General features: G+C 54.2%; 8 protein-coding genes across 8 annotated transcripts; 3 read left to right on the top strand and 5 right to left on the bottom strand.

Moving 5' to 3' along the window:
- The first annotated feature begins 676 nt into the window (after window positions 1-676).
- Window positions 677-4,166, top strand: B0H18DRAFT_997724 (Hsp70 protein-domain-containing protein). The gene is made up of 16 exons (XM_048045463.1): window positions 677-824; window positions 880-1,244; window positions 1,373-1,387; window positions 1,441-1,533; window positions 1,602-1,779; window positions 1,842-1,944; window positions 1,999-2,293; window positions 2,339-2,463; window positions 2,505-2,536; window positions 2,635-2,885; window positions 2,953-3,020; window positions 3,047-3,143; window positions 3,254-3,317; window positions 3,383-3,512; window positions 3,566-3,645; window positions 3,734-4,166. The coding sequence occupies exons 2-16, from the start codon at window positions 1,027-1,029 to the stop codon at window positions 3,773-3,775; spliced, it is 1,791 nt and encodes a 596-aa protein (XP_047895478.1). The 5' UTR covers window positions 677-824; window positions 880-1,026; the 3' UTR covers window positions 3,776-4,166.
- Window positions 3,734-9,107, bottom strand: B0H18DRAFT_1153591 (CHAT domain-containing protein; the record flags this gene model as incomplete). Its single annotated transcript, XM_048035748.1, has 6 exons — window positions 3,734-4,655; window positions 4,715-7,719; window positions 7,844-7,866; window positions 7,932-8,045; window positions 8,154-8,238; window positions 8,720-9,107. The coding sequence occupies 6 exons, from the start codon at window positions 9,105-9,107 to the stop codon at window positions 3,837-3,839; spliced, it is 4,434 nt and encodes a 1,477-aa protein (XP_047895477.1). The 3' UTR covers window positions 3,734-3,836.
- A 721-nt stretch (window positions 9,108-9,828) lies between these two features.
- Window positions 9,829-12,477, top strand: B0H18DRAFT_1084224 (Noc2-domain-containing protein; the record flags this gene model as incomplete). The annotated part of the gene is made up of 13 exons (XM_048031765.1): window positions 9,829-10,022; window positions 10,068-10,134; window positions 10,185-10,278; window positions 10,329-10,555; window positions 10,606-10,711; window positions 10,762-10,852; window positions 10,905-11,091; window positions 11,148-11,261; window positions 11,312-11,500; window positions 11,554-11,723; window positions 11,776-11,994; window positions 12,027-12,369; window positions 12,442-12,477. 13 exons carry the CDS (start codon window positions 9,829-9,831, stop codon window positions 12,475-12,477), a joined length of 2,037 nt encoding a protein of 678 aa, XP_047895476.1.
- A 557-nt stretch (window positions 12,478-13,034) lies between these two features.
- Window positions 13,035-13,418, bottom strand: B0H18DRAFT_873875 (uncharacterized protein; the record flags this gene model as incomplete). Its single annotated transcript, XM_048040321.1, has 2 exons — window positions 13,035-13,166; window positions 13,236-13,418. 2 exons carry the CDS (start codon window positions 13,416-13,418, stop codon window positions 13,035-13,037), a joined length of 315 nt encoding a protein of 104 aa, XP_047895475.1.
- A 2,017-nt stretch (window positions 13,419-15,435) lies between these two features.
- B0H18DRAFT_1153581 (uncharacterized protein) lies at window positions 15,436-17,270 on the bottom strand (the record flags this gene model as incomplete). Its single annotated transcript, XM_048035747.1, has 5 exons — window positions 16,612-17,270; window positions 16,172-16,470; window positions 15,836-16,105; window positions 15,639-15,806; window positions 15,436-15,541 (listed from the first exon to the last, which is right to left on the bottom strand). The coding sequence occupies exons 1-5, from the start codon at window positions 16,864-16,866 to the stop codon at window positions 15,436-15,438; spliced, it is 1,098 nt and encodes a 365-aa protein (XP_047895474.1). The 5' UTR covers window positions 16,867-17,270.
- A 251-nt stretch (window positions 17,271-17,521) lies between these two features.
- Window positions 17,522-18,837, bottom strand: B0H18DRAFT_953634 (uncharacterized protein; the record flags this gene model as incomplete). Its single annotated transcript, XM_048042200.1, has 5 exons — window positions 17,522-17,679; window positions 17,854-18,030; window positions 18,078-18,270; window positions 18,362-18,386; window positions 18,416-18,837. 5 exons carry the CDS (start codon window positions 18,835-18,837, stop codon window positions 17,522-17,524), a joined length of 975 nt encoding a protein of 324 aa, XP_047895473.1.
- A 348-nt stretch (window positions 18,838-19,185) lies between these two features.
- Window positions 19,186-21,016, top strand: B0H18DRAFT_1084222 (L-gulonolactone/D-arabinono-1,4-lactone oxidase; the record flags this gene model as incomplete). Its single annotated transcript, XM_048031764.1, has 7 exons — window positions 19,186-19,245; window positions 19,303-19,524; window positions 19,686-20,165; window positions 20,221-20,409; window positions 20,473-20,606; window positions 20,750-20,799; window positions 20,841-21,016. 7 exons carry the CDS (start codon window positions 19,186-19,188, stop codon window positions 21,014-21,016), a joined length of 1,311 nt encoding a protein of 436 aa, XP_047895472.1.
- A 179-nt stretch (window positions 21,017-21,195) lies between these two features.
- B0H18DRAFT_213659 (ubiquitin-conjugating enzyme/RWD-like protein) lies at window positions 21,196-22,557 on the bottom strand. Its single transcript, XM_048037154.1, has 8 exons — window positions 22,541-22,557; window positions 22,234-22,489; window positions 22,148-22,174; window positions 21,985-22,085; window positions 21,861-21,924; window positions 21,604-21,768; window positions 21,489-21,550; window positions 21,196-21,433 (listed from the first exon to the last, which is right to left on the bottom strand). The coding sequence occupies exons 2-8, from the start codon at window positions 22,301-22,303 to the stop codon at window positions 21,383-21,385; spliced, it is 540 nt and encodes a 179-aa protein (XP_047895471.1). The 5' UTR covers window positions 22,304-22,489; window positions 22,541-22,557; the 3' UTR covers window positions 21,196-21,382.
- Between the last annotated feature and the right edge of the window lie 321 nt (window positions 22,558-22,878).

Raw genomic sequence — 22,878 nt, 5'->3', positions numbered from 1 at the left:
GCACGCAACTTGCGGATCCTTAGGAGACGTGCTTTGACGACCCTCTGTCCCGGCATACTGCTCTTGCATACTGTTCGGTCGAATCTACTTGAACTAGTCTGAGAGAGAGCGTGCCAGCGGGGACACGACGAGGTTGCAGTTGGGTAGCAGCGATCTCCTTATATATGTATGCGCGTAGGTGTCGGAGCCGGATTATGGCGTACCGAAAACTCGAATAGAAGCACCGTGACTGGGATTGGCAGCGGGCGATCGGAGTGTCGACGACGTGCATCGTTTCAATACTTCGGTTAGAACATCTTCGATGCTTCTTTGTTAGTTGACTTCCCGCCCGGTTCTAGGCAGAGGTAGGCAGCTGGCAGAACAGAAGCTGTCTGTATTCAGTTAATTGCAACTTGAAGCAAAGGTTCAAGTTGAGCGCAAACATCTTGAAAATGCATGGTGATGGAGAAGGGTATCACAGTATTTTCCGACTACGGTCGCTCTATTAATGTATATAGCGGATAGTACTAACACATGGCGGAGGAATGCGCGATATTGCGCAAGACAGATGTCGGCGCTAGTCCGACTCATTCCTGTCCACGAATGGGAATTCCCGACGGTGCATGTGACTCTGTCAACTTCAAGTGGCGTCGACTCGTCCTCGTCCTCGAGTCTCGACTCACGTCGCTCCCCCTCAGGTCTGGTCTGTGTCAAGTCTATGTATCAACTTCTCATCCCGCGTACGCGCTCTGGATACCTTATTAGCGCATGCAGGCGTCGCGTCGGACGAATCGTACGCTGTGACCATCATGGTGGTAGCTGACGTGTATCGCGCGTTCAAGACGGCACGTCACAGCAGAGTATTGATAGTGGCAGCACTGACGTGGCTACTCATTGCAGGACGCAAGGCCATCGAACCACGACTTGACTACACGTACACACGCGCGCGCGCTGCGTCGGTACATATAACATACCTAGTATGATGGATGGAGACCATTCCCCGCGCTGAAGCTTGCCAACATATCGTGTCGTTATCCCTACTCGACCATGTCTGTTCTTCGTCGAACAAGCCGCCGTCTGCCCATCGTAACGCGAGCTCGAAGGCGGGCCCGAACGCAACCACGGCGGCCATTCGGAGTCTCACTGGCCTTCAAGCTCCTCCTGTTGGTAGCATGCGCACTACTCTGTTCTCCCATGGCAAACGCGCGAACAGAGGCCGCGGATCCAACCACGCTATCCTATGGCGCCGTCATTGGCATAGGTCAGTCTTGCACAGATTCTCCGGAGGGAGACATAGCTTACACATCCGCCTCGCCGAAGATATCGGAGCAACGTGAGTGGCCAGTAACAATGGTGATCCTCTGCATTCGTCCTCACTCTGGTTCTTGCGCAGATACAGCCGTGTGGCGTGAGTATTAGCTCCCTCTCATTATGGCCGTACGAGCCTAACTCAACGCGCAGCGTACATCAGAACGGCAGCGTACAAGCCATCCCGAACTCTTTTGGCCAGCGAGCGACGCGCTCCCTCGTTCACTTCGTCGACGGGCTGCCACAGTACGCTTTATCCTCTGGTGCATGTGCTCTCACCGCGTCCGCACTCTGATGATGCACGTCGATCGTAGGGTATACGACCCGGTCGACACTCTCCACGACCACATCTCCGACTTCAATGTCCTTCTCGGGAGCAAGTACGACGACCCAGACGTGCAACGAGTCATCGGGCGCTGGCCGTTTCCGGGTTTGGAACGTGAGGGAAAGCCCGTCCTCCGGGTAGAGCAGAACGGGACGATGCATGAGTTTGTGAGTAGCGCTCCCGCCCATTAACCCACCGCTAATCTTCACACACATGTTGCTTGTTACAGACACCAGAATCCCTCACTGCGACAATGCTAGCCTCCATAAAAGCTAGCGCGGAGGCCTATCTCGGATCGAGCGTCACTGACGCCGTGCTGACTGTCCCTGCCTGTACGTCCCGTCCCTCCTCTCGTCCATCATTGCTTTTCACGCTTGCGCTACCAGACTACAACGACGCCCAGCGCCACGCCATCAGGTACGCCGCGTCCCTCGCGAACTTGTTCGTTCTCCGAGTGGTGGACGAGCCTGAAGCCGCCGCCATTGCCTACGGCCTCGACCAGAAGAGCGGGGAATCTGCTGCGCTTGTGGTCGACCTCGGCGGGGGGTCGTTGGACGTCACCCTGCTTAGCGTGGATGATGGTGTCTTCGAGATCCTAGCGATCTCGAGTAACTCGGATGTTGGGGGGCGGGAGTTCGACGAGCGGCTGGTTGGGTATTGGGTGCAGAAGCATGCGGCGATGTTGGGGAGGACGTGGTAGAGACGCGGCGAGGATGCAACACTCAGATGGACAGCCCAGCAGGCGAAGGAGGCGCTCTCAAGCACAGACAATACCTCCATCCGCATCGAGGTCTCGCAAGATGTTCCTCCGATCGAAGAAACGTTGACAAGGACCCAGTTCGAGGCGCTCAGTGGGATCTCTTCAATCGAACCGTCGAATACATCGACAGAGTGCTCCAAGAAGCAAACAGGACGAAGGATACTGTGATCGCGTATGTCCGCTAAGTTTTGGCCTCGTCCCAGTCCAGAGTCGTCACCTAATACTTGCTAGATCCTCCTGATCGGCGGCGCCTCCCGACCAGTACATCCGCCAGCTCGTCACATCGCACATGAACAAGGAACCGCTGGTCATCCCCGGAATGGAGCCCGACGAAGTGATCGTGTCTGGGGCGGCAGTTACAGCTGCCATCATCTCTGGAATTGGTTGGAGCGACAACTCATGCATATTGGCCATGTCCATTGCGCCTCTCTCTGTTGGCGTTGAGGCAGACGGCGGGCGCACAGTCCCGGTCGTGTCTCGGAACACTGTTCTGCCCACGAGGAGACGAAACCTGTCTGAATCCCACTCACGATCATCTGTGGGCTGATTTTCTGACATAAGCTCGGTCAGTTCTCGACAGCGCAGACAATCAAACGTCTGTCACGATCAAAGTGTACGAAGGAGATCACTTCCGCGCGGAGGACAACCGTCACCTGTTTCCTTCGAGCTCACAGACATCGCGTCCGCGTCGGCTGGCGTCCCGAAGATCGTGTTGACGCTCGACATGGACGAGGACGGCGTCTTACAGGTCACCGCGATGGATGAGGACAGGTGCGCTCGTTGAGTCGCCGCAGTCGCAATCTGAGTAGCGTGGACGCTGACTCAGATGTATCGCGCCAGCGGCCACTCGGCCTCTGTCTCAATCACAACGAGAAGAGTAGGCCGACGGATGATGAGATCCAGAGGATGGTTGAGGAGGCGGAGGAGGGATCTTGTTCGATCGATGTACGCCTTCATGCATTCATTTCTGTGGAAGCGCGGGTTGCGGACGTATCATGCGCGGATTTTAGCGACCTACACCAACCATCGCCGAGAAAACACCTCCATGCAGCGACTGCCTAGCCACACGACCAGTGGACGTACCTCCACAATCGTTGGATTCCCGGGCCCACCACATCATGTTCATGATGAAGCTGTGTGGTGCGTACTCGTGTCCGTTCAGTGTTACATGAACGATGACCGACACCTTGCAGAGAAACTAGACAATCTGTGGTACGCGGTGAGGGATCTCTTCGCCCGTGCTGACGATACGAACTCTGCGGAAGAAGTCGTCGTCGATGCAATCCGCGAGCTTTAATATTCCTGTCGTGTGAGCCCGATCGCAGCTTTGAACGTCTGATTCGATGTTGATTCACCTACAGCCTCGTTTGAATATCCTGCACTGGCATCCTCAACGGTTATGATCAACACAGCAAATTGAGACATCACTAGTATTACATATCGAGAGACACACTACATCTTTGGCTACAGTCCTACATGAATGAAAGGAACCCAGGCAAGTAGAGCAGCATCATTGTCCATGGTCCCAATCTCCTCCCTAAGCCTATTCACAGCCATATGGAGAGCCAATGCAGACATGGTACCTTGAGGTCTCTGATCCTTGCACAGGTAAGAATACACCCCATTTGTGACGACTGGGGCATCCTCATCCCTGATTGACCACATGGTAGCAATGACAGATTTGAATCCAGCAAACAGCATGCCAGCTGCTAGATGAACTGCTTCCTCTGAGAGCTCAGGTGTACCAGTAGCTGTCTGACAAGCTGAGAGAAATGCAAGCTCAGCATGTGGTATGGACTTTGTGATAAGAGTTGACAGTTCTAGGAAGCCATCATGGAGACAGAAGGCACTTTTGATAGGTTCTTTCAAGTTCTGTGTCCCATGACATGCTAGATGAATCCAACTGCAAGTTGAAATATCATCAAGGACTGCCTCAATGGTAGCTCTGGATCCACTCAGGTAGGTGCTTAGAGCATGATCATGATCATACTTGTTCATATGTCTCATGACAACAGACTGCTCCTCATTTGCAAAATACAAGGGTGCTTGACCTGGAGTCTCAGGCTGGGTTATCATCAGCAGCCCTTGGAATTCTGAAGCTGCTGCATGAAGTGAGTTTGCCAATGATGTCAAGGTAGGAGTGTATGATGACACCATATAACTTGAGACCTGGTCATCAAGCCTGAGGCTGGACTCATATACCCCTGCTGCATGAATGGGGAGCATAGCAAGTGGTCCAGTAACACACCACCAACAATGGGGTTTCTGTTCATCAGGAAGACACTATATAGGTATATTCAGTGATACATTCACAATAACCAATGAGCAGCATTTGAGCTTACCTGAAGGCCTAAAGCCTGGATGATTGGCCATGCAACATGATGCCACAATTCAGCCAAAATTTCTCTGAGAGAATGCTCTGATTGAGCAGAAGCTGAGACAAATTTTGCTTGTCTAGTTTGCCTTGTTTCTCTCTGCTGAATATTACTCTGCAGTATTGTGGCATGTAATGCATACTGGAAATCACTGGCCATCTTATTGCTGAATGCACTGAGAGGAACATGGAGAACACCCTGTTGACCACAAACAAGGACAAGAGCATCACATCTCATTCTGTGCACATTGACCATAATGATAGGGCCATTCTTGCATGCAGGGTATATCTCTTCAAAGGACTTGGGCTTAAGGAAAGTGTGAAATCCTGGCTTTGCTTGGATGTCCCTCAACAAAGTTTCCCATCTTTGAGCAAGTTGATGATGATGAGCAGCAGCTTCATGGAGAAATATAGGGCTCTGTGCCACTCCTGCCTCTGGCTTAGACATGCTGGCTTTCTCCAGTGCTTGGGCCACAGATTTGAGCTCTTTGGCCAGCTCAGGGTACTGTTCATCAAGGTCCTGATATGATGCCCTGAGTTGCAGAAGCTGATTCCAGACTACAGATCTTCCTTGTTCTAGCCACTCAACAGCAATCTCAAGCTTATTCAATATGATGGCCATAGATGCTGCCTCATTCACAAAGTCACTGAGTGAGATGATCTGTGCATATTGCTCAGTCATGTTCAGGCCAAGCCATATGACCTGGGGAAGCAAGCTACATGCCCAGCTATAGGCATCCAGACACTCATTCTGAAGAGAAGCATCTTGGTGTGCACAATGTGCCCACATCTTTGCAGCTGCAAACCTTGTTGTGATACTACCAGTGAAGGCTGTTGCAGCAGAATGATGGTAAACAATGGCAAAATGAAGATCATTCTTGTCTAAAGTGTGCTGATATTGGACAAAGAACATGTTGCCAAGATCATGATAACATTCAACCTTTCTGGCATGATGCTCAGGAGTCAAATGGACAGCATGGGTCAACAGCTCAATAGCCTTTTCAGCATGAAGGACATTTTTCTCATCCTGTTGATAGTGATAAAAGTATGCATTAGCCAGATTGCGCAGATATGCTGGCTTCATGGCATGTCCTTCAGGTACAAGATCTACTGCCTGTTGCATACTCATGATGCCTTCATCAAGATAAGACACAAGCCCAGTGTGTTGAGCATATTCAAAACATGCAGTACCATGGTTGTTCAGTTGGGCTGCCATGTTAGCCAAACCATCTGCTGAATATGCAATAGCTCTCTGATAGCAAGAAATAGCCTCTTGCAAGTCTGTCACATCTTTAGCATGTTGGTAATGGCACTGGTATGCACCACCAAGATTTGAGAGGCTTATGGTCATCTGTGCTGAGCTATCATCTGTCTTCTCAACTGCTTCCTGATGATACTGGATTGCTTGCTCAATATCTGTAGCATTCTCCAATCTCTCATATCTAAGCAGGAATGAATTTCCAAGATTACTCAACAGTCCAGCAACATGCTTATGAGTTTTAGGTATAAGGCTCAAAGCAGTTTGCTTCAGCAGAATTGCTCTGTCTATGTCCTTCACTTCCATTACATGCTCAAAACGATGTTCAAGAGCCACTCCTAGATTACTCAATGGAAACATGGCATTCATGCTCCCCTTCTCAGTGCACTGAACAGCTAGCTCAAGAACTTCCACAGCTCTTTCAATCTCAGCTAACTGTCCAGTCTGTTCAAATTGATCACTCAGAGCAGTTCCCAAAACTTGCAGAAAAATAGACATTTTTGGATGATCAATGGGCACCATGTGAATGACCTGTTCCATGATGGTGATGGCTTTCCCAATGTCTGCAAGCTGGTTTGTATGCTGGAACTTTAGCCTGTATGCATTGCCAAGAACTGCAAGCTGCAGAGCCCTATCTGCATGTGAGTCTGCAGTGTACTCAATGGCTCTTTCTTGGGTTGCAATTGCATCCTCAATGGCTGGGAAGCTCAGAGTATGCTCATACTGATCCTCCAGCATTATAGCCAAAGTACTGAATAGAGCTGATTTCTCAATGAGATTCCCTGCTGGAGCAATCTGGACAGCCTCTCTCTTTAAAGCCAAAGCAGTGACCATGTCTGAAGTGCTGCTTTGCTGGACAGAGCGCAGCTGTATTGCACTGGCAAGATTGTTAAGGTGTTTCATCTTGTTATAGTCATCATTCACACACAACTCTACAGCCTTTTGCTTCAGGGAGACAGCTTGGTCAAGGTCAGAGAGATTCTGACTATGTGTGAACAGGGACTGATAAGCTGCCCCTAGATTGCCTAGCTGTATATGCTTTTCAGGATGACCATCAGGGGTAAGGTTTGTTATGTGCCACAAAACCTTAATCCCCTTTCTAATGTCTGAGACATCCCCATAGTTGTCAAAGCATTGCTGGTATGCATTACCCAGGTTATTTAGGAAGCCAGACTTCTTATAGTATTCATCTGGAGCAATGTCCACTGCAGCCTGCAGTGAAGATATGGCCTTGTCAATGTCAGATCTCTTGTGAGACCTCATGAACAAGGTGAGATAGGAATTGCCAATGGTAGCCATCCTATCAGCTCTCTGGGGATCACCCTCAGGAGTCAAGGCCATGGCAGCTTCAACAGTAGAGATGGCCTGCTCCAGATCCTCCATGTGGGAGGAAACTCCATAATGAGACAAATAGGCATTGGCCAGGTTGTTCAGCAGCATGGGCTTATTGGCATGGCCATCTACAATGAGCGCCACAGCCTGCTCATAGGTCTGAATGGCCTCCTCAATAACTGACAAAGACCTCGTGGTCATGAACTCAAGCCTCAAGGCCACAGCAACATTGTTCAGCAAGTTCGCCTTCGTCTGAGGGCTCCCTGCAAGCTCGACGGCCATTCGCAAGGCAGCAACGCTCTTACGTAGAAACGTAAGGTCTCTCGTCTGGTTGTACGAATCCTGGAGCTTCAAGCCCAGGTCATTTGCGAGTTGCAGGTTGTCTATCGTAAACATCGTGATATCAGTAGGACAAGCGATGACATGGAGGGAGTGACGACACGGATGCGGATAGTGCGGATGAAGCGACGACACGGATGAGGTGTCTGAACTCTGGTGAGTACTTACGACCACAAGCTCCCGGGAGCAGCCTTGAGAAAAGTATCATCGATCGATCATTACTCGTCGACGCGACATCTCAACCATCGTGACTCACCTCTTGAACTCGTCTATATCGAGAGCGGGATCCAGCATCCTCGCAGGCACCGCGGACGGCGGTCCAGAGGGTCCGCCGGCGGAGACAAGTGCACGATCGTCATGAGCGATCGTACTGTGGCAAGAGCCCATGTTGCGGAGACGATACTGGGGAAGCGGGGGAGTGCAACAGTAAGTGGGTGAGGACGACAGCGATGCGGAAAGCGGGTCGAACGATGCGTACCCGGTCTTATGTTGCGGGGACGTGCGTCTATCCGGCTGATGGATCGTCGGAAGCTGGACCACACGCGCGTCTGCACCGCAGAGGGCTGTGTACGACGTCTTATCAGATGCCACAGACAAGGTAGATGCGTGCAACGCACTTGACTGGAATTAGATACGACACCCCGATCTTGTACTTCAGGTTAGGCTAACAAGGGCGTAAATTCGACAGGAGCGAGGCCTACAAGAGCTGTGATAAGCATTGCCAGACAGCAGAGAAGTTCGTACGCCAACACTACGTATCAGCCGAGGCAGAACACATCACTGCAAGATAGTCTCAGCACGAGCACATGACAGTATGTATTATCACGGTATCTTGATAGGTTCCGAAGCGGGTACGCACAAGGACGAGGCAAGAATATGTACTGAGCAAGTCCCACACAGCCGATTGAAGAGACTGACAATCGGATCGATATTTCAGACCTCGTGAAACCTGTCCCGGATGCAACGCGTAAGCTCGAGAGAGATAAGGGTTATATTTCCAGAAGTACTCACGATGAATGCGCGACTCCTAGCAGTTGTACGGACCCTGGACAATACGCGCATTGACGCGCGGGTGAATCGTGACATTGTTCGTCAACGCGTTCATAGCCTCCTCCGAGAGCACCAACTCCGAACCCTCCGCCGAGTTGATGAGTTTCACGCCCGCAAAGTTGCCCGCGTATTCGAGGACGACGCATTGGCCGCAATACGCGGGGTTCGCAGTAACGTTCGAGAAACCACCGATAGACGGGAAGGTCGGGATGGAGCCGTAGGTCGCGTAGCCCTCGGAGTTGAGCTGGGCGCTGCATACCACGGAGTCGGTGGGAGTGCTAGCCACGTCGTACGACGAGTCGTAGGACACGGAGTAAAGTGTCTGGGCTAATACGTGAGGTGCCAGGATAGCGGCGACCACTGTCGCAATCTGGAGCTGCATGGTTTCCTTGAGCTTTGCGTGACGGTGCTGAGATGCGAGGAGTGATGCAGACAGTACCTTCGCGCCGCCGCCTTAGATACACAGACTGGACACGGGGATCATCGCCATAACACAGAAATTGCGGGTACACATGCCGTAGGTTTGCAATTCAGAAAGGGGACTCGCCGAAGAGATAATTCCGCTGTGTAGGTTCGCGCGCACCGACGGAAATTATTCGCCTCCGAGAATACACGAGAGTTGATAGCAAGTGTCAGTGCAAATGTTTGCACGAAGGGATTGCCGAAGACGAAAGTACAAGTGTGTTCCGAGGAGATATCATTGAATCTCAAGACGCAGACCCGGTAGCTTTACCCAGGGCTAGGGGGGGAGGCTAAGAGTCACTGTGCGGGACGTTGTCACGGTATCGAACTCACCAATCCAGCGCACAAACCGCCTGCTGATAGCTAGATCTCGACTTTTCGTCTATCGAATTCGAGTAAGTTTCTTGTGACTTTGATGGAAGCTCTGAAGAGTCAACGGAGCCGCGTCGCAGCTAGGTTCGACACCGTCGCAGCTGCGTTTGCCAACCTTGAACCGAATCCCGATGCGCTGAAGCACCATGTATATCACGTGGCAAGATCTGTAGATTTCTGCTCTCAGCCACTTGTGCGCTCCCTGCTTGAGCAACCGGAAACTACCTCGCCGCCCCTACTCTTTCTGCTTCGAGTTAACCATCTTCGACATGGGAAAAAAGGCTGCGAAAGCAACGCGAAAATTTGCGGCTAGCGGACAGCTCAAGAAGACGATTCAGACGAGGCGCAAGCAGCGAGACATCAGAAAGAAAGCGGAAAAACGTAAAGCAGGCAAGGGCAGGGGCAAGGAGCTGCCGCAGGATAAGCCTGAGGACGACGTTTCAGACGATGAGGGCCAAACTCAGTAAGTACATCGCCGCTTAGCAGCACCTATTCCTCATGGACACAGATCAAAGGGAATGTCTGTCGACGACTTCCTTGGCGGTGGCTTCATGGAGGGTGAAGAGGACGAACAGGTGCGGGTCATACGGTTGCTTCTATCGCCGTCTTGTTTATGCTACGCTAGGAGGATGCTCCAATGTCCGACGTCAGCGAAGGCGAGAGCGACGACGAGGACATCGGGGATAACGAGTCGTTCGCATCTGTGGACGACCTCGATGGTGAGTTCAGGTAGCTCTCGTGATGGAATGGTTACTGAGGTTGCGTTAAGGCGAAGGGCGGACACATATGCTTGAGCTCTCGACGCTAGCAGAGAAGGACCCGGAGTTCTTCAAGTACCTCCAAGAAAATGATCGCGAGCTGCTGCAGTTTGACCCTGACGGCGCCGAAAACGATGTAGAGTTCGAAGAAGACGTAGACGAGGAGCTGCCGCCGGAGGCAAAGGCACCCGTTCTGACGAAGGAGATATTGCGGAGGTGGCAAAAAGCTCTCCTGGAGGTGCGTCTGTCTGTGCAGTGAGAACGCCAATAATCCAACTGTTCGAACAGCAGCGATCATTACGAGCCCTAAGGCGACTGCTTATTGCATTCCGTTCCGCGGCGCACATGAACGAGGAAGATCAGGATCTCGCGTGGACCATCGACAGTCCCTCAAGTAAGAGCGTTTTGATCTCCACGGCACCTGTGATCTGACACCTTTGCTAGTATACAACAAGCTCGTGGTCACGACGTTGAGGTATACGCCCATTATCTTGGATCACCATTGCCCGTGTAAGGCTACTCCCAACGGCAAGCTGTCCGTGCTTCACTGATTCTCGTCCGACACGGTGTACTCATTCTGCGTGCAGGAAGGGCCCTACGCAGACACCGAAATGGAAGACACTCCAGAAGCTCATCCTGTCGTACTTCTACAATGCCGTACACCTCATATCACAACTCAGTGATACGGAGATGTTACGCATGGCTGTCTCGGAGAGCTCCAAGCTCTTGCCGTACGTCATGGGCAGTCGCAAAGCCGTCAAAGTTTACCTCAAGGTGAGTCCACGTCCCGTCATAGCCTTCTACATCGTACCGAAAACCACACTGGACAGGCGTGCCTCGACCTGTGGTCTAGCGCGGAAGACAGTGTCCGGATAGCAGCATTCTTGGCTATTCGCAAATTGGCATCCGCAACCGATGCGTCTATCATGGATTTGGTGCTCAAGGCAAGTCGTTTTGTCTACCACCGTGACATGCGAGCTCAAGTTGCATGCAGAACACGTACCTCACCCTGGTGCGCTCGTGCAAGTCGACTAGCGTGCATACGCTGCCGTCGATCAACCTGATGAAGAACTCTGCATCGGAGTTGTACTGCATGGACCATGCAGCGGCGTATCAGCACGCCTTCGGATACATCCGGCAACTTGCTATTCATCTGCGTAACAGCATGAAAGTCAAGAGCAAGGTACGTCGGCTCGTACGCTCAACAATTGGTTGATATATTAACCGCGCGTACAGGAAGCGTACAAGCAAGTGTATAACTGGCAATATGTGCACTGCGTGGACTTCTGGGCACTTGTTCTGGCTCGGGCGTGCGACACGCAAGCTCAAACAGAGCGGAATGGCAAGGAAAGCGAGCTAAAGGCTCTCATCTACCCTTTCGTCCAAGTATCGCTAGGTGCCATGAAGTCAGTCGTATCCCAGTAGCCCGCATGTTCATGGCTAACCTCACGTCCATAGACTGATCCGCAACTCGCGTTCATTCCCATTCCACTTCCACATCATACGCTCGATTCTGCACCTGACCGAGCACACCCGCACGTATGTGCCCCTCGTGCCGTCCCTCCTTCCGATCCTTACATCAACCATGAGCTCGTCGTCGAAGCCGAAGGCCTCGACACTCCGGCACTTCGACTTCGACACGAACATCCGGGCCCCCAACAATATCTCAAGACACGCGTGTACAACGAAGGTCTCGCGGAGGAGGCGAGCTATCTCCTGGCAGAATACCTAGCCAGCGGGCCCGTCCACGCGAGCATCGCGTTCCCGGAGACGGTTGTGCCGCTTGTGATGATGCTCAGAAAAGCGATCAAGGGTGCGAAGGCGTCCCCGTGGAAGGCGAAGGAGGCCGGGGTAGCCAAGGTCCTGGCCGAGCGCATTGAGGAGAGTTCAAAGTGGGCGGAACAGAAGCGCAAGGGCGTGGCCTTTACTCCGAGCCGTATGACGGAGGTGGAGGCATGGGAGAACAGCGTCAAAGTGTACGAGTCGCCGCTGGGTAGATACGTGAAGGTACAGAGGAAGGCACGGGAGAAGCGCCGGAAGCTGGTAGAGAAGGTGCGTTTCATCGACATGCACCGCCCTCTCGTGTTTCTGTCAGGAGAAGTGACTGACGATGTGTGAACGCAGGCAAGAGAAGGAGCGGACGAGATCCTGGAAGATTGAGTTATGGGAAGATCCTTACGCGATTTGTACTGAGACCACCGACGATCTGTGAAAACCTCGGATGACCGCGGCATTGACGGCGGCCATATGTGCGCTGGCCTTGCTACTGGTGAACAGACAGTGTGCGTCAGTGGGATCCAGGAAATAGAACTGGCGATAGCTGGTCTCACACGACACCTTCGAGAAGTGAATCGCTTACCAGCCGCTGGGAATATTACGATCCATGCACACTTGTCATTACAGCTTTGCGTCTAAAGACGGCTCTTGGAGGTGTCAGCAACTAAATTCAGAAACCTCCGCGAACCACGTCCGAATCTCCGAGACAACGATAATCATAGTCTAGGGTGGCCGAGCTTGTGCGTCGCATCTACACCCTGTGCTAGACCGCAGGTCGGTGTTCGCGGCGCGGGAGATCAAACGGCATTGCGATTGACATTGCCACGCATCCTGTTTCTACGCAGATGTCATGTGAAGCGGCAAGTCGCGTCTGGTCAAAGCAGCGAGGAGTCTGATATTAGCGGAGAGCTCGGACGTTTCGGTTGTTGACCGACCTCTCACTACCATATCCCGAAGAATCTCTTCCACCAAGGCCTGCCGATACCTTTCGCGCTTTTCTCGTAGCCTTCGACCAACCGTGTGTAATACTGCGGCGTAGAAGCCGGCTTCAGGATTCTATCTGACAACGGATACTGCGAGGAAACGGCGATTTTCAAATGTGCACGATGGCGACGTGGTGACTCGACTGAAGCTCAACCTACCTTGCGGAGGAAGTGGTCATCTTGGAGCGCACGGGCGGCCGTAACAGCCTGCGCGGTGAGATTTGGATGGTTCGCCAGAGACTCCAGGAGATTCCTGAGCTGCAGATTCGGGCGAAAGGGGTCAGCTGGCCATTTTGCGGCGACGCGTTGCAGCTGCTGTCTGGCCTGGCTGAGTGTGGCCATGGTGGTCAGAAGTCAAGAACCGTCGGAGCGCCGGAACGCGTGCCTACGGTATTACGTAAGACGCTACTTATCTGGTCAACGCGCTGAGTGAGTCTGACTTCACGCCCTTCCGACTCGCCTCCGAGTCCGCCACACTGCATGGAGGTTATGTACGCCCATCGCCTTCGCAGCAGTCTCCTCTCGTACATCCGCGTAATAGTGTCTCCAACGTCAAAGGAACTCAAACGGCAGCTTGAGTGCTGCATCTATTCAAGTCGTAAACCACGGTACGACAACTCGGGTAAGCAAACTGCCAGTGGAATGGCGGACAACTGGACAAGACCCGGAACACGTTGAAGATGCCTGCAAGATGACGCAGCGCTTCCACGTCCATGTGAGCTACAGGCCATGTCCGGTGTTCTGTCTTACGTTCCGCATCGTTGCTACAGGAATCATAGGCGTGACCGGGATGCGCCGCATTCATAATTCATGATGCTCAGGTTGCGTGAGCTTCCTTCTGTTTATAACGCGTCCGGTAAGCTGTTCTCTGCTCAGAAGGATGCTGGGTTTCTGCATCGACATGCCCGTCTATATGTGGGCATTCCTTACGACTGCCCTGTATGTCTTCTATTTCATCCGCTAGCCAACACACCCCGCATCACGCCCCAAGATTATGATCAGTCCGTGTCTCGTCAAGTGATGACATCGTGGTGGATCCAGTAGAAGGACATATGCGCGCATCATAGACCAGCCTGCGGTCTCGATGTAGACATGCACTAACGGCATATGCGAACGCGACCGCCCTCATGGCGATACGCCATATCGATTTTCACTGCGGTCTCTTTTCATCTGATCACCATGATTTCTCCGCCTTGTCCTAGGACACAGCTTAACGGACACATGCGCTATTCGCGGTATGCACGTCTGCTTTTGTGGAGCCGGTGGGCGATTCTGGGAACGAGACAACGCTCGCCACTCGTTCTCCTGGAAGACCTTCGATGGTCTCTGTCGGAACACGCGCTGCCGCTTATGACTTCGGCGGTGTTTACGACACTGATATTGGTGTGCGCGCCCAGGTCTCGCACTTCTGGTTCACACCAAGTTCCCGGGCGACACGTTCACACCAGCCCGAACGTCGTAATTTTTAATTCATCATTCGCCCATGATCAATTCTTACGATGTGGCGCATTTTTCCGACTCTTCGCTGCGGTAATTGTGTGTCTCGTGTGGCTCGGTTTTCATCACCGCTAGGCCGTTGATTTATTGAATATTCTCCGAAGCACAGATGTGCTGTCGGACGGCTCGCAGTAAGTTATCTGTGTAAAAGCTGGGAGCCTCGTGTCGTATGCGTGGATCTCCGCGGCTGGGGACACATCTCCGACGCTCGCTTCCATTCAGCTGGCAACTGAGCTGGCTTAGCCTGGCTAGTACTCGATCTGATGCTCACCCTTCGCACAAATCCCAACCCGCAACTCTCCGGTGTCTTTCTGGGGCACGATTCGACATGAAACGCGGGTCAAGTCGGCCCCACAACGACAATTGTCTCTCGTCCGCCGATGGCTAGCTAGAATGCTTCGCAACATTCATGCCACTCCAGAGGTGAATTTCCTGCCGTATAAGCTGTACGTGACATGTCGTGTAAAAATAACTAACATCGGTCAATCACCCAAGTAGTCACTTCGACGCCCCCGATTCTGTGCCTGAAAATGACCGCTATTCGCCAGGAGTACACGCTAAATTGGATGTCACTTCGTAAAGCACTTAACCAAACAAGTTCAGTGCCGGCGACGTCGAATAGTCTCAATCACTGTCGGCTCGCTTACAGCATGATATATCCAGCCACAGGTGCGAGAACGCCCAATCATCTCCAGCAGTGCATGAGGTCTTGAACATTTTGACTAACCTTGCCTGACAGGTATCTTGTCGGCAGCTTGCGATCGCCAAACATTCATTCTTCGACAGTATGAATCACGGCGTATAGCCAGCCGACGCCATTGGTGGACATGTTCCCGGGCATTACTCACCAGGGTCATTCCTGTCAGCTTTCCAAATTGCCGCGACCAGCGCGGAACGGGTTCTCAATAGACTTGGGGGTGGCATCCTTCTCAACCGCTGCCACGCCGCGCCCGCGTGCAGCGGTGGTCCTGGCGGCAGTGCAGAGCGGAAAGCTTCACGGCATACGTGCATTTGTATTTCCGTGCCATGGTACGTGATCATTGGTCGTTTCGCGGCGCGACTCACGGGTAGCAGGCTTGGACGCCGGACCGACGGACATTGAGTACTTGAGTCGAGATCCACCGTCGGCCTCGTCGAGCAGGGCCAGCGGCGACGCTACTGTCCGCCCGGCGGCATCCGCTCATGTCCGCGCCTCCCATCCACGCGGGACCGATTCGGATCAAACCAGGGACCCTGATCGTCGCAGCTGGTAAGGATCGCACGAGCAGCACTTGGCCAGTTGCTGGCTTCTAGCCCACTCCGCTCGGCGGGCCATGTAGTGGCGAATCGCAGGCCGTTCGATTTCGGCAATGAGCGACGGCCGCTCCATCATGCATATTGTTGCGCTGCCGCACGCGCCGACGCTAGTGGCGCAGGAATAAGGCTGCTGGAAGGGGCATGGTACGCGACCGCTGTAATTGCTACCACTCCGCAGGAACCTGACGTCACATGCGAGGTCGGAACGGGCCACAGTCCCGTATGGTATGTGTTGCCTTCCGATATTTACGCACCACCGATAGATTACCATTATTGCGTGTCCTTGATCCCGAAATACATACCACGACCATCGGTTTGACAGGTTACAATGGCGCTCGATCCCATTCGCATCGATACTGTCTACCGTAATACATGTATTGTAAAGCGACCAACCGTAATGACGAGCCGAACTAGATGCCGCGTGAGGAGCATCCCAAGAGATCGGGTATCGTGGCAAGATAGCGCCTCGCTCAGCTAGGTTTGAATACCATGGATGATCTCCAGCGTTGAGATCTGGGACGTGCGTATACATGCGATCTCTCCTCTGACAGCGTCTGGACTTTGGACTATACCCTTGGTTGCGGACCAAGGTGGGAGTCATCTATACAATTCAGGGTCTCCGTGACGGATGAACATCTGCGTGATGCGGGGAGCCCGCACGCGCAGGGGGTCAGCAGTGTGACGAGGCACAGATCCTACGCAAGCTAGGTTCGCCTTGACAGTCATACACGTACGTACTTACCGGAGGCCGATTGCGATCCCGCTTCTCTCTTGTGGGCTCCCGGGCTGCGGCTTTACGTGACGTTGTCTGCCTTCCATGGCGATCGGGCCCATTCTGTCTTCGGCGTGCGGAGTGCATTATAGGTAAGGGTCGCACACGTGGCGCTAAGCTGCCCGGACTGGGTCTGACCGCATCCCGGAGCGAGCACAGCTTTGTCCATGATCGAGCTGTAAGTCCAGGAGATCTCGACGGACGGCAGGCGCCGTCTCGTGCCATGCCGCTGATACGACGCCGAAGTACTCGTAGGCTACGACTAGCGTCGGTGTGATGGTGTTGGACGCGATGAGCTCACATGGGTGTTGCTATATACGCTTGGCTTCCCGCATTCTTGATACGCTGGACCGGTAGGGTGCGCGGAAATTAAGCGACACCCGGATACCATCGCTCGCGGCAAGCACGCCGATGTTCTGGTGCTGAGCAACTCCATATGCTTATCCATGGACCATCGCAGACAACGTCCCGGTAGGCCCCGGTGCCAGAGGGCAGGCAAGCCGCATCTCCTCGTGCATCAGATATTGCCCCGCGGTGCGCCCCTTGTTCCGTGACAGTCTCCAAGAACGCAGAGTTTGAATATCGGGCGCGTTGCACTGTCGGCGACTGTATGAACGCAGTTACATATTCGAGGCTAGTGCGCACGAAGGGAGCGCATGATGCCGGCGGGGGTCCCTGTCTTCTGGACCGTGTGTCTATTGCCTTTTTGCCAGGTGTATCAAGATCTGGTGCAGAGTTACGGCAACGAGCGCAATCGCATCTAGCGGGATTAGGCTACGGCCAAGAGACGAGAGAGCGGCTACGGTTTGATGCCCGGAACGATCAAGGCTTGGGATAGTCGTTTCCGAAGCACGAGGATCCTTGCGTTGCCTCTCCGACGTCAGAGATGTAAATGGGGATGGCCGGCGCTGCAGCATGTCTTGAGGGGCCGCGCCGCGCCGCGTCCTAGCTCGGGCATAGCCTCGCTCCTAGGACGGCGCGTCTTGTCGTCTTCCAAGGCCTCCGATGTGCAATGTGTCAAGAAGCTCGTTTCCAATCCTGGAGTCACAGGCCTTATTTCATATGGTATTTCGAGGGTGCGCGGGAGACAAGACACGGGACGCCGACGCTACGAAGCTGTGACCGAGCGTTTGCGTATGTAGGACACTCTCAGCGTAAGTTGCCACTGTCAGTGATATTCAGCCTCGTATCCGGACCCTGAGATGCGCTCACCAGTCTGCGCTTGATTAGATCGTGAAAGCTGTCGTTGTGGTGGGGGCTGTGGCGCTGTCGTTGTTCCGACAGCCGCTCTTCTGCCCGTGAATCGCCGCTCGGGTTTGACGGATATATGTAGGTGTTTCTGCAACCATATGTTCCAGAGCCCGTTCGTCAGCGTTCGGCCACCGTTCACTTTCGAGCGGCGAAGAGAGAAAGTCGTAGGGAACACCGATGATCACCTGCGCGCTTCGGCAGTCCCACTGCCAGTTCAAGCACTGCAGCGCTTGCCTCGCAATTGAGCGGGCTTGAAGAGTCGCCTTCTCCCGAATCTGGCTGCGCGTGTGTATTTGCGACAAGCTTCAAAATGCCAGACGTCTGCGAGGCCGCCGGCGCGGATGTCCGGATAGCGGTGGTGGTTTGGTCAGAGGTCCGCTGATTCGGACGATGCAGCAGGCGTTGAGTGTGGAAGCGCCTGCACGTGTCTCTGCGAAAGGGCATCCGTCTGTCCACGCCGCAGACCGACCTTGCGTCTAGCTACTGCTGTCGACCTATAGACCCCGTCGAGCGCGGCCAGCACCGCTTTGCGGGGACCTCTTCAGCGTTACGCAGGGGACGGCGAGCGCGAAGGGGCCATGTTTCTGGGGCCGCGTGTAGGACTCGGAGAGAGACTTCATGCGCGCAGACCGCTGCATGACGTGCCATCTGTTCGCCCGGCGGCGTGTTGGCAGATGGTGAGTGCGTTCGATCCTCCCTGGCGTAGCCTGGCGTGTGCGGCTTCGAGCAAGCCATCGCGAGCATTTTGGCCGGAAAATAATCCGAAATTGCGCCATCGGGTCTTATCAGTTCGTGCAAAGTTTCATCTGCACCGCACGGAAGACATTTTCCCTGGTTACCCCGCCGGTGCGTATGCATCGCGGTTCCTGGCTTCCGCCTTCGATTCGATGCTGCTTCGCCAGCCTCATCCGGTATCGTCACGGCGGCGCGTCCTGTCTGTCGCATGCGAGGACTGCGTGGGCCAAGCAGCACGCCCACAGCTCCCGGAGCGTGACCGCTCCGCCGCACCTTCTAGTTCCGTCGGGCCTGTGGGCAGACAGGGCGCCAGCGGGAATGCCGGAACAGCTGGAGGGAGATCGGGCGTTCTTGTGGCTCGAGCGAGCTGGACTAAGACATAACGGACGATGACTAGGACTGCCAGCCGCGGACAGGGGACGTGCGGCGTTTGCCACCGCAACGGCTCGGGCGAGTCCGACTGTTGCCTGCCAGTGCGGCTGAGCAATCGACCGATCGCGAGGCTGGCCACCAACCTCATTTAATTTCCCTCGTATATAAGTCCTTTGTTCCTCTCCTATGGCCCTCACGTCCTCCGACTCAGCCAGGCCTCTCCGCCATGGCCGCCTCCACACGCCTGTCCGCCATCCCCCTCCACACCCTCTACGCCCTCCTCGAGCCCGCCACCGTCCCCAGCACCACCCCCGCGCGACGTTCATCAACTGGGGCCTCAGCTATCTCTGCCGCCCGCTCGCCGTCTTCGAGCCCGAAACCGAGTACCAGTGCGAGCTCATCTTCGAGCTCGCCCGTCGCGAGGGGAAGACGGTCCGTGCCACAGGCGTCGGCCACAGCCCGAGCGATCTTGCCTGCACGACCGGCTACATGCTACGGACCGAGAAGCTGAACGAGATCATCGAGGTGGGTTCTCTGCTTCTTTATCTGGCCTGCTCGCCCCCGTTTCCGCGCTCGTCATCCCAGGGGAGATCCCCGTGCTGCGATCCGGAGCAGCTGCGCTTAGATCTCTCCGTCCTCAGGCACCGCCGCGCACGCGCTGACCGCTCTCTCTGTCCCCTCTCCAGGTCAACACCGAGAAGCGCTACGTCGTCGCACAGGGCGGCGTCACCCTCAATGCTGTCCACGCCGCCCTCGACGCCCACGGGCTCGCCATGACGAATCTAGGTTCAATATCCGACCAGACGCTCGCAGGAATGGTCACGACGTCGACCCATGGTAGCGGCATCGACTACAAGGTTCTATCCACCCATGTGCTATCCCTCCTGCTGCTCTTGCCGGATGGCTCGCGCGTCCGTTGTTCCCGCGAGGACAGACCGGATCTGTTCATGGCGTCTCTGTGTGGACTGGGCAGCACAGGCCTCATTCTGGAAGTCAAGCTTGAGGTCGAACGGGCGTTCCGCCTGAAGGAGACGCAGGAGACGCTTCCATTCGACCAAGTGCTCGACAAGTTCGACGACCTCGTTCATTCCGCGGAGCATGTCAGGTTTTGGTGGTTCCCCGCTGCTCGTGTGGTGCGCGTGAGCGCAGCAAACCGGTCGAATGAGGTGCGCCAGTCTTCACGCTCCGCCGCGCGCTCCATGGCTGACTGGGCCATTACAGCCCAAGAAGCCCGTTAGCACTTGGCTCTGGCACTCGTTGATCAGCTACCACCTACTCCAATTCCTCTTTTTCCTGGGACGATTCATCACGTCGCTCAACCCGTTGATCGGACGTTTCGGCGCGTGGCTGGTGTCCGATTACACAGTGGCAGTGGACGACAGCTATCGCATTTTCAATGTGGACTGCAAGGTGGGTTTTGATCCTACCTGTCCACCTGCATTTCCAATTGACGGCGACTCCGTCCCTTTCTAGTATCCGCAATACACCACGGAGTGGGCCATCCCATACGCCCACGCACGGGCGTGCCTCCAGGAGATGCAGACATGGCTGGATGAGGAACATGCGAACCCCAATGGCCTGCGCCCCCATTTCCCGATCGAGATTCGGTTCACCAAGCGGACGACGTCTGGCTAAGTCCGAGCACGGCGGCAGGCATGCTGGATTGGTATCGTGCAGTACAAGTACGTGGGCGTCTTGTGCTTCTCCGAGGTGATTGCTGACGGGCAGTCGTCGGACTTTACTTCCGCAGGCCGTACGGCTTGAGCGTACCGTACAGAAAGCTCTTCGAGCGTTACGAGCGTATCATGATTCGCTACGGGGGCCGGCCGCACTGGGCGAAGGCGCACCATTCCGGCCCGACGACCTGCGCAAGCTGTACCCGCGCTTCGATGATTTCATCAGGGTGCTTGAGGAGGTCGACCCGCGGGGCATGCTCCGCAACGAGTATGTCAACCGCCACCTATTCGGTGCGCAGGGCCCTGCGTATGGGGAGCGAGTCTTCAAGGTAAAGCATTAGATCAGTTGGGCCGCAACGTTTAGCATCTATTATTCTTGGATAATACCCGTATAATCTTGCCTGTTCATTATCTTCTTAATTGTCCCGGGTCTACGATAGGAACAGTATAGTTCGAATTGTTGCTACGTTCCCCGAATAGAATAGTAGAGGAGCGCGTATACTGTCGATCCTGACGTTTGAGTCACCTAAATGATTGATATACACGACTCGGAACAGAAGATGTCAGTGGCGCATGCGACAATTCTCCTTGATGGGTTGCGGTGATACATTCACAGAGCCTTTCATCCATGTCTGGGAAGTCAGCTGAAGGAGCGCCCCCGCGCAGATGTGACTTTTCGTTGACTTGTTTGTTGAGTATTTGACTTTTCAAAGGCCAAGCTGGTCTTTGACAGATTGCCTGACGATACGCTCGTATTCCTGTGCGATCATAAGAGCGCAGTCCGGATCTTGTTGCCCAGAAATGTATACGTACAGCTTTGTTATCGCGATATAGTTTGCAGCAGTCGATGTTTGCACCGCTCTCGAGATTCGGTTCTACTCATAGACGTTAGTAGCCCTCCTTGGTTCCATCAACACAAACATCGTACCTGCGAGCATGGAGATAACACTTAATATGACCTTTTCCACACTCTGCACTGGGCTCCAACGTTCTGACGCTTGTTCGTACATAGTCGGGTCGTCCCCCGGAGCATGCAATATCGAGATGCAAACGTTGCCATCAGGTATACTGTTCACGAGCAACATGTGAGCGACTGCGGCGAGCGACGGCGTTCCATGCCATTTTGGGAACAAGATGCGTAGGTTTCGGCGATGTATGCGCTTGGGCACGGAACGGTCCACTCACTGTTAGGGTGAAACAAGGGTGGCTCGAACTTCATCTTGAACGGGGATAGCGGGTAATCATGCGGCTAGATCAGCGTCAGTGTTAGATTCGGCGTACGGGCTCGAAATGGGCACGGTACACGCACGAACGTGAGCTTGGCGGCGAAAACACCGCCCTCGAACGGCGTGTCCTTCGGGCCCATGATTAGGGCCTCCCAGGTGAATATATCTGACTCGGTGATTGGACCTGGCTCCGAGAAGAACGGGACCCATCAGCGCTCGGACAGGCTGCGATAAGTTAGCTCGTACCAGCAGTGAACATGCCATCGGGTGCTCCTGCACTCGCAAAGTTCAGACGCCACTCCTCTGACATCGCGGACATCGGTGAGGGTCACCTTGGGAAGTCAGCTGCTTGTATTCTTTCATGAGCCGGTTGACGGCCGTCCTGCTGCTGCCGCCGGCCATGCTGTGCGTAGGTGCGGGAGATGGAGGTCAAGCGCAAGTGCGAATGTAACTCCGACGTTGACGAACGTTGCGCTGCCACCACAGCGCCAAATGCGGAACTTAATCAGGCGCTCGTGTGACCATGAAGGTCCTCGATCGCGAGTCGCGCATAAGTTTCATAGGTGGCCTTATTGTCTATCTAATGGCCTGGAGTCGCGACGTTAAGCCATCATACAAGGAGCGCAATGTGGTCAGTACTGTTTTGTAAAGTATGCAGCGCTATCGCGAAAGCACTTGACTTCATATGCATGGTAAGCAAGCCCGAGGCCCCCACATGCCAGACGCCAGCCGGCATCTTGAACTCGCTGCTGCAGAACATCGAGCACGACTTCCTAACGTCTACATATAAGCGACGTTCATAGACTGTGTGAGCAACGCAACACATGAAGCCATAACGGGGCTGGTGCGAAGCTGATATATGACAAAACTGACGAGCAAGTTCAACCCGCTGGGTCGGACGTCTGAGCCCTAGACTGTAAATCAGTATGTCTCCACGGAGTGTAACGTACGCCTCTACTTACCAATTTCGCCTTAGG

This window comes from Fomitopsis serialis (genome assembly GCF_022376445.1).
Source record: "Fomitopsis serialis strain Sig1Antser10 chromosome Unknown B0H18scaffold_20, whole genome shotgun sequence".
Classification (NCBI taxonomy): domain Eukaryota; kingdom Fungi; phylum Basidiomycota; class Agaricomycetes; order Polyporales; family Fomitopsidaceae; genus Fomitopsis; species Fomitopsis serialis.
This window is presented reverse-complemented; position numbering and strand designations above follow the sequence as displayed.